The 10,501-nt window shown below is 39.5% G+C and overlaps 1 protein-coding gene across 1 annotated transcript in view; it reads right to left on the reverse strand.

The window, feature by feature from the left end:
• Nucleotides 1-243: 243 nt before the first annotated feature.
• AIFM3 (apoptosis inducing factor, mitochondria associated 3) overlaps nucleotides 244-10,501 on the reverse strand; it is a 73,026-nt gene continuing 62,768 nt past the window's right edge. Inside the window, exons 19-21 of the mRNA XM_018570739.1 lie at nucleotides 4,385-4,489; nucleotides 2,773-2,793; nucleotides 244-604 (exon numbers count right to left, since the gene is read on the reverse strand). Coding sequence (XP_018426241.1) covers nucleotides 565-604; nucleotides 2,773-2,793; nucleotides 4,385-4,489 — 166 coding nt within the window. The 3' untranslated portion in view covers nucleotides 244-564. The remainder of the gene's footprint in view (nucleotides 605-2,772; nucleotides 2,794-4,384; nucleotides 4,490-10,501) is intronic.

A 10,501-nucleotide genomic window follows, 5' to 3' on the forward strand; every position in this document is an offset into this window, starting at 1 on the left:
CTGAATTGTCTAACAAAGAGCAGCATCATTCTTGAACAATACAGGTAAAAAATGAACATAAGTGCAATTTATACACCTTACATTAAATCAGTTGTAAACGCAAATCCTAATGATTGACACAAATCAGTCAAAAATACTAGAGCCAAGATGTTTGAACGGTTGGCTCATTTTGTTCTATCAAGTAAAAAAATTGGTCAATGATATGTAGAGAAATAAAGTGAAAATATGATTCACTTCAAGGTCACATTATTCATTTCTTAAAGTAAAATGAATCAGTGTTCTCAAAAATGTGATGCTTCAGCATTCAAGCAAGTTTGATGAATCTAAAGAAAATTTAAATTTGCAGCATCATTTTTAATCCTTTGTAGCTTGAAGAACTCCGGGCTCTACTTCTCATCAATGTCTTTTCAGAAAAAAGCACATTTTGTGGCTGGGAGTTCATCGAGTAGTGTGTAAAAGCCAAAATGTAATCTCATTGTCAGCAAGACTTTAAATGTTAAGCATTTCACCATCCTGCATGCATTATTGTCATTATCGTCTTGATAGAATGTCAATCTCAATTGGCTACGAGCCCTTCCCTGTGAGCCAGGCAATGTCACCAGTTCTATAATAGAAAGAAACGTGATGTAATTATCATACTATATATCATTTTTATCCCTTTTTACCCAATGACACTCAGATTACCATTCCATATATATGTAAATCATTACAAAAATATGTAAATTATTCAGCCTAGTAGCTGAAGAAAGCACTTAGTTAAAAGTGCATTTGTGATGTTTGAACATACATTCATTATGTTCTGTGCCTAGGCATCCTTTAACAGCATGGTTCTGTCTGGTGGGAGCATCCAGAGCCTAATACTGAGGCTGTTACAGTACCATTGTTTACCCTATTGCACATGTAATAGCTCTCTAATCATTAGAGTCATTAGTGACATTTACACTGCTGCTGACATTGCTTGTATTTACAGACATGACCAGACCATGATCCTAAGGGCCTTTGTGAAAAATTTACATTTACAAACTGGTTAAAGGCCTTCAGTTGGTAACCTTATGTTCAATAAAATTGTGTGCTATCGATTAGGTCGCTGTAATTACTTGTCATGCCCTTCTTTTGCATCATGACCCTAACAATAATAAGCACTGTAAAACCTTCTTATAATAGAAGGTATTTACATGACATTGCTTCGCTTACAATCCTAAAAACAAGGGTGCATCTAGTACTACTGCATAGCTCTCAATTGTCCATCATTTGGAGAGATGGTTCCTCTTTTGGAACTAAATCTCTCCGTCTGTCTCTTGCCCTTTACCCCTCTATCGTTTTTGGTTTAATGTATAGACTGCTATAAAATGGGTTATTTCACTACCAAAACTAATATATGGCCCTAAATATTTTATCTAGGGTTGCCACCTTTTCTTCAAGCGAAACCCGAACACACCAGCGGCACGCGGACATTTTTTGTAGAGATAGAGTCAATGCTTATTCATATATAAATAGCGCCTCACACTCATATGTAAATATCACAGTTGAGCCTATTCTCAGTGGGGGGCCAGTAGCACCTATGTTAATTTTGGTTGCCCCTGTCTGCCCGACATCTTTTGTCTGGGTTTATGCTGCCATGAAACCCGAACACAGCATTCAAAACCCGAACTGTCTGGGTGAATCCTGGACAGGTGGCAACCCTAATTTTATCCAACCTCTAAATTATCATTATCACTCATAAATCATCTTTCAATCATCAGCTTATCTATCACATTGTACCATATAGTGAGCAGTACTACCACCAAGTATTGAACTGAGCAGTTTACCAGAAAGTATGACCTCTAAATCATTAGCGGTCAGACCGAATGTGTGTCAAATTAATCCAAAGGCTTGATCACATAAGCTCTACATAAGATGCACTCTCTCCATCCATACACCCATCAGAGAAAAATTCTATAGAGGCATCTCCTTCACATCAGCTTCTCTGTGAATAGAGGGTGACAGCCTGATGCAAATGTGAGAGCACAGAAGAAATCTTTAAACAAGTAGTCATTCTGATGCAGAGAGTTCCAGTTCAGTAGGTGATAGGATTGCACCTGATATACAGTTTTATTACCTTCCCATTACAAAAAAAAAGTAAATGAGCCTAATTGATAATCCCCTTATTTCTACATACTTTTTTTATTCACATGACAAATGGGTAATATTGGTAAATATGTCTCAAGTTGATGCATTTTATGAAAGTATTGACTTTTTTAAAGCCAATGTTTCTATGTTCTTACATTTGTACTAACATGGCCATATCTATTTACAGAGAAGCTGATGTGAAAGACATGCAGCTATATTATTTTTCACTGATGGGTATATGGATATAGAGAGTGCATCCTGTGTAGGGCCAGTCTGAAAAAGCTTTTAGAATAATTTGACAAAAGTTCAGTCTGACCTCCTATAATTTAGAGGTCATACTGTCTGGTAAACTGCTCAGTTCAATAATTGATGAAGGTACTGCTCACTATATGGTGCAATATGTAGGAAACATTAATGAAGATATAATCAGCTATAACTTTTCAGATACATGATGCATCCACAGTATCTTACACTGGTCCCAAGGTCCCTTGTCACCAGTGCACCTCAAATGATCCTATTTTTTAGTCCATTTTTCACTCCAGAAGACTGTTTCCAAACAAACTACAGCATAAAAAGTATTAAGGATGCTTTAATAATAATAGTAATGGCTTAACAGAAAAATAGGAGAACGTATGGTATAAAAGGATGCATTACTGAACATACTTGCCATAACGAATAAACATCCTTTAGTTGAAAGCAGCAATAAAAGAAGAATTTTGATAAGTCATTTTTTTTTACACATGCAAAAAGAATAATGTGCTGCTGACTAAATTTTCCCTGGTGCCCAAATACATTCAGGGGGATTTGCCCTCTCAGTGTGCACATAGAACCCTCTCTTCTAGCAATTCACTTTACCTCTACCCATTGCAGTGACAGTAAATGAGGTTAAAAGAGAACTATGAGGTGAGTGCTTTCCACTCACCTCATAGTTCTAGCCGACCTGTGACAATGAGATGGTCACAGGTCGGCTCAGTAGATCGGGATGTGAGCGAACACATACCGGCGTTCGCTCACCTCTCGATCCTGTCACGGCTCTCTGCCGTGACAGGGGAGGGGCTGGATTCCCCTCTCCCCGCTCCGATCTGCCAGCGCTGACTGGCGGAACGGACGGGGGAGGGGGCGGGTACAGCTGGCTCTGCCTCTAGATAGGCAGAGCCAGCTGTCACTCACGCAGCTGGGCGGATCTCGACATCGATGTCGGGATCCGCTCCGGCGTCTCAGTATACCGCGAGCTGTAGCTCGCGGTATACTGAGCCTAGGGTGACGGGAGGACGCTAGTTTGTGTCCTCCCGTTACCCTAAGGAGAACTATGGGGAAAAGCCCTGACCCCATAGTTCTCCTTTAAATGTGCTCCCTAGTCCTCCTGCTATTTCAAATGCTAAGTCACTGGAGTGACATTCATTCATGTGTGGTAAGTAGGTACATGTATCATTGCTCCAAAAATAAACACTACAATAAATGCTTTATGAATTAGATATAAGCAAGGGGGAATATGGGAAAATCACTAAAACTGATCTCAGTTCCACTGCTGTTTACCTGGATCATCTATAGAAGCTTCTTATAACCTCTTGACCCCAGTCTTGGGTTGTTTCTCTAGCTATTGGAAAATATTGTATTCCAAGTTTATATCTGGGATATAGATACAGAGATAACAATACTCCCTTTAATAATTGGTGGTTTAGGCATGTTGCTGACTTGTTTCCTGTGCTTTTTTTCTTAATCATAAAAGCACAAATGTTCTTAAAGACCAATTCCAGGTTACCTGAAAAATTAAAAAAGGCACTGCCCTACGGAAGATAAAATACTCACCCTGTCCCCTGCAGACTCATTACTCCCATCATCTAGCACTGATTCTCTTCCAGACTGAATGTCATTCAACCCAGACCAGGTGTCATTCAACCCACTCCCTGTTAACCATCAAGGGCATCAAGCACCCATCACCTGAAGGTATATCATCAAGCTAACCTGGGCTCACAGGAAAATGCTACAGTGCCACATCATCAGGACTGGCCCACCTCCAGGTGAACAATAGGGGAAAGAGGACCTGTCATGTCATAAAACCAGACTGAAAAATAATAAAAAAGTATGTATGCAAATATATATTTTTTTTAAGGCAGTGGGTGGTGCAGGAACTGGGGTGGGGGTAGGGGGTGGCACCTGTATTTGGGCTTTACAGAAGAAGTTCAGTCAATATTATTTAAATCTAAAATGGCCGTATCATCTAATTTCATGAGAAAAATGCTCAACTCCTCCAATGCGTTTAAACCCTACTTACTCAACATCACGTTTGCGTATAGATTTTCCAGATGCCATGACTTCTGCTACTTTGGAAACAATTGGATCATAATTCATACTGGCTACTGCAATTACTTCATCATGCCTAAAAGTGTAAGAAACAAGCACAAAAAAAGTATCTTTAGTGGATGCATCATAACAAGTGATGGTTCAGATGATTGTAGTGTCATTACTGTGAACCATTGTGAATCCTAGGAATTGAAGGAAATTAGTAAAGAGATGTGCAGATGACTGAAGATATAGATCACTCTTTGAGATGCTGAGTGAGCTGGAACACAATGTGTGAGGTCAGGTGGCTAACAAGGAAACAATTATCAGACTTCAGATGACAACTGACATTCAAGCTGTAATGTGAGCCCAAGGCAAAGTGAGGCTAATTAAGAAGGTATAACTACAAAACATTTATAAGTAAGTAATTTTAATAACCTAATATTCAGATTGGTGCATAAACCCAGTCATGAATGGCTACCTATAATAAAATGTGAATTGTTACATACTCTAACTAGTCAAATGTTAACTTACAGGGTCATTCACAAAAGGGTGAAGATTTTGGAGAAGGCCAGAGAAGTGAACACTCTAGGACAACATAGCTGACCTGGAAAAATTATCCAATTCAGCTCACCTTCCAGTTCAGCTATGTTGTCCTAGATTGTTCACTTCTCCAAACTCTTCACCCTTTTGTGAATAACCCTGTTAGTGTTTCAGCAGTGGCACTAAACACTGTAGTATGACATAAAAGTCATTAACAGCTTCTGAGTGTTGGGCATTGATGGGGGGTGGGGGGGGGTTCTGATGACCTGTGAAACTGGCTCCACGAAGCACTTGTGTGCTGCCTATGCAGCAGCTGTATGTAGCATTTATTCGCTGTGAATTTGAAACAGGTAATTTAATTGGCCACTATAGGCAACAGCTTTTCACTCTCTTTTAATCCATGTATTTATATAAATAGCCCTCAATGAGTTGAGCATGTTTACTTTGCAAGCTAATTTTCACTCAGCTCAGGGAATGTGGTGAACATTTACCTTGAAAAGAAAATTACATGCAAGGAAAAGAAAACGTAAGTCGGGACAACTTCCCCAAATTCACTAAGCTAAGTGAAAATTATCTTGCCTAGAGAAAATTCACTTTCCAAGGTGAATATGGCTAATTCCTTGAGTAAATCAGACTCAATTATGTCAGTTTTAGGACTGTGATGGACCCTGTTGGATGCTTTTAACAAAATCAATTGCTTCCAATTATTCTTACTTCACTACTACTACTAGTAACTGGTAGGCTTTTGTTTCTCTTTCGCAGACTTTATAATCTTGAGAAACCAAAAGAGGGTTGTTGAGACTCAGGTAAGCCATTCCTGTTGAAGAACCCTCTTAAAACACGTCCATTACCAACAAAAAAGTGGACAAATGTCCGGCGACCAGATTTTAACTTGACATAAACCAAATATCTGTTGTTTCCATAAAATTACTGTGTACTTGAGTTTGTTCAAAGGCCAGTTTTTACTAAATTAAAGTGACACTAAATTCAGGAATTAAACCTTTAAAAATGCATTCAAGTACCTTTCCTATTGATAAAATTTAGCTTATCTGTGTATCTCTCGGTTGTAGATCCTCAAATCATCTCTGAATTGGTGTTGGCACTGTCCTTCCTTCTGGAGGGTGGCTACTTTGTTCCCCATGGTCCCTGTGTGTGTTGTAAAGTAGTCACTGTGACGATAATGGGGGTCTGAGTCTGAATATTAAAATTGTCCCCCAGTCAGAGCAAATGCAGGCCTTTATTTAGTCATTTGTCAGGCCTTCCACATTCCACAGAACAGAGATCTGTTATCTGTCTGTGATCTTTTATTGCCCCAGCCCTAGTGAAAGTCCAGAATATCTCTTTAAGCCTTTTATGGCTGTCCCTAATTAAAGGCATGGCATCACGCCCTCATCTATTACGAGTGGACAAGTTAATATAGTAAATATAAACAAGCAGGTCTGTTAGTGGTGACCCCACATTCACCCAAAAGTCATATACCTGAGTTACAAAATCAGCTCCATTTCATAATTTGGAATTGGGCGGGTATAGTGTAAAATAAAGGTTCATCCTCCGCCTGCTTTCCAGCCCCAGCCCTACCCTAGGGGCCAGCTCCTAAAGGTCTGACAAAAAGATGCTGAACTAGCTAGATAGGTCTTGTTTTAAGGAACTAAGAAGTCTTAACATCGCAGAAGAGTTCCCCTTTAATCTCTGGACATTATCTTCTGAAAGTTTACGTGTAGAAGAACCCTGCAGACTTCTACTTTGCTTATTGAACTGTGAACTCTGTCAGAACTTCTAAACCCAGGACGGTTAAGTATTCACCTTTTATTCCCTTTTATTTTTCTGTTTTGTATATATTTTGTCTCTTTTTATTAATATCTTTTTCTGTATATTTTCTGCACCATTTCTTTTATTAATGGATGATATTAAAAATTGTTAAGCTTATCTCTACGCTCTAAATACGAACTTAAAGTATCCTTGCCTCTCTGAAGAGCGCTACTGTATAGTGAATCCTATCATATTCCTGTCTGACAGGGCATTGGTATCACAGGCATTGTTTAAGAGTTTAAATTGTCGCAGCATTTGCTGGGCACGATCTGTGTTTCCGTTACAAAAAACACATGGTGGCAGTGGAAGTTTGGGTTAACTGCGGAGTTAACCAACCCTGGTGACGATATCTCTCAGTCTGCTGGCCTGAGATTGGGTCCCGCGAGCTGGGGAATCTCTGTGCAGGGTGAGGCTGAGAGTGCGATCTCCACGGCCTTGTGACGCTCACACTCGGTTCAGACTTGTGTATAGTCACGTGGGATTGACGCACAGCGGGTTTGGGCCGGGCGTACGTCACAGTCACCACTCCAAGCTCATTCCCATAATGGACTACAATCTCATGTTTAGTTTACTAATTTGTATTGAGATTGTAGTCCATCACGGGAGTGAGCTTGGAGTGGTGGCTACTTTACAACACACACAGTGACCATGGGGACCAAAAGTAGCCCCCCTCCAGAAGGAAGGACAGTGTCAGCACCAATTCAGAGATGATTTGAGGATCTGCATCCGAGTGATACACAAATAAGATACATTTTTGTTAATAGTTAGGGTATAGGTTGAATTCAATGTGTTTTTGTATTTTTTCAACCTGACTAACTATGTACCATATTTTTCGCTCCATAAGACACACTTTTTTTCCCCCAAAAGGAGGGGGAAATGTGCCTGCGCCTTATGGAGCGAATACCTATCGCCCGACGCCCGGGACATGCAGTTTCGGGCGCCGGGCGAGTAGTTTTTTGTACATTCAGCCCTGCTCCTGACGAGCAGAGCTGAATGTACAGTAGGAGCCGCTGCTCGTTTAATACAAGTGATCTAAACAGATCACTTGTATAAAATCAAGCGGCGGCGATCGTGTCCGCCCCCCGCCGTGGTTTTCGGGGACTCCCGCTCCCCTGGGCAACCGTGACAACGGTCCCCCATAAGAGCTCACCATAGAGCCCCTTGAGCAGATGAAGAAAAACGTTCTCCGTCTGCTCTGTGTGATTACTGAGACCGCGCCACCTGTCTCAGCGGTCACTAACTGCAGCTTCTGTTGCAGAATTTCTGTTGCAGAAGCCCTGCGTCCTATCGTCCGGAGCGCCTTATAGAGCGCGAAATACGGTAAATTGAATGCATTTGTAAGATTTAACTCCTGAGTTTATTGCCATTTTAACTGTTTTCTGGTCCAAAATTCAGACATACAACTAGGAATAGGTTTTATTTTGTTTTAGTTTACGGCTTTTCAATTTAGTTAATTAAGTTAATGTAGAAATAATTAATACTTGCAAACTTTTATATTTTAAATAACTAACCAAAAAAATGATTCATGATTCTTATATAAAATTATTGCACATTTTAGTTGAGAGAAATCCCTATCCTTACCTTTGGGAGTAGTGTCTTATTCTATTTACCAAGCAGCAAACCCCTCCACTTAATGTTAGTTTTTTATTATTTCAGATTTTATGTCGATAGAGGAAAACATACATAAACAGGAAAGAATTTCACTCCATTAGATAATTCCTCCGGTAAATCTTATATAATTGTACAAATACTGTTTTATATGTAAAAGGCAAAAATTATCCCAGTTTAATTACTTTACTTTATAGACTACAGTGTATTTATCAGGTCACAAGATAATGATTCATCATTTTTCTTGTGACCAATATTGTGTTTGATTAATAGCAAACCAGTCTACATAAGGCCCAATATTTAGATTATATATTTGCATATATACAGATTGGTTGCTATGGGTAACAGCTCCACTTTTCATGTGTCCCTACTAGCTGTAGAACACCCCAATATGTGGTTAAATATTAGCCCTGTCTGTGAATAGCAAAGGAAGGAGTAGTTCTTTCAAGTAGTACATGTATGTCTCTCATATGAAAGATCCTGCACACTCTTAATGAGAGCAATCTTTCAGAAGTGAACCATCTGTATATAAACTACCAATGCAATATATATGTAAAGAAGTAGCAGTTGTATTCCTATTGTAGTCTATAAAATATAGCAATCAAATATATAGCATGCATAAATGAGAGTGACAATTTTCTGCAGTAGAAAATGTTATAATGTCACCTTCATGTCATAGGATCCCTGAAAGGATAAGTGTACAGATACCATGTAGAATAAAGAAAGATCCCGAATTGAAGAGTCATTATTGAAATACTGGACAATAGAGCTACTGCCTGATGGAAAACCTTGTAAATTAATAATCCTAGCCAGTTATGTTTTTATGAAATGCACAAAATTCCACAATTAAATTGGAATTAACCTGGAACCTATTTAAGGTTTTTATCTACAAAAAGGGATTACTAAGCCAGTGAAACTGAAAGGTGACAACAGGTTGTCATGATTCTTAAAGTGTATGTCTGAGCAAAATAAAAAGAAACAAATTAGGTACATCGCATACACATTTACATTTAGATATACTAAAAAATGTGCTTGATTTGTGTCATTGCACATATATTATTGCTTTGTGCCAGTAATTAGCTGCATACTTTAGTTTAGATAATACTTATGTTCATAAGCAAAATACAGGTTCTGAGCTGCAAAATGCTAGATGTAAAGCATAAAGATAACTTATTATTCCTTTAAGAGGCAAATGCATATATAAACTATACATGCTGAATACAGAATGCGTATAGTATACACACAATTATTTTGTTAGAGACTACAGTTGTATTTTCAGGGAGCACTCGTTGTGATCGGTTATTGCAATGTTTACCCCAAGTTAATTTTTTTGTTTTTATTCTTATATGCTTTTTATTTCAGGGCAATAATTTAAGAGGAAAGGTAAGCAAAACCACTTTGCAGCACTATTAAGCAGGGAGTTTATCTTACATATTTAATGAATTGTATATGTATGTATGTACACTATAGTTTTGACTGCAAACTATGGACTTGATTTAGTAAAGCTTATTCTAATGCACATGAACATACCTGGGAACATTTTGAAAATCGTAATTCCTAAGAATGGAGGAAGAGGTTGGGGTGGAGTGGTGAGAAGGGCTAATCGTGCTGCACTTAGGTCTCATTCAGAGGGGATGCAGTCTCCACAGCCCTCTGAAAAGCACGGTGGAGCAGCAGCTGTCTGGTGTTCAGGAGGCGATACTGACGCCTGATGAATGCAGTTTTTTTTTTTTAGTTTTTTTAATGCCTATGGGATTTTCTGTTGAAGTACTGCACCACAACAGCGTACCCACCACATTTTCTGTTGAAGTACTGTACCACAACCGCGTACCCACCACATTCCTATGCCTTTGCAATTGTTGACTGGAGACTGAGAGGGGGGAGCCCAAAACATCCCAACCCTCAACATCGGGAACACTCTTAGGGATGTAATGCACTTTGTCTGTCCCTAGGGGCCATCGGCATTAGATGTTTTTCGGTGGTCGGGTTGGTTGCTCACCCACCCTGCCTTGATATCGGATGACCATGATTGGGATTGGGTGAGTACCTGGAGGTGGGGGATGGGATGTTGGACCCTTTCCTTCCCTATGTTGAGGGTTTGGAGGTTTTGGGCTCTCCCCCCCCCCCCCCCCCCCCCCCCCCCCCCCCG

The sequence above is a fragment of the Nanorana parkeri genome, unplaced genomic scaffold, assembly GCF_000935625.1.
Source record: "Nanorana parkeri isolate BGI_ZX_2015 unplaced genomic scaffold, ASM93562v1 scaffold1589, whole genome shotgun sequence".
NCBI lineage: Eukaryota > Metazoa > Chordata > Amphibia > Anura > Dicroglossidae > Nanorana > Nanorana parkeri.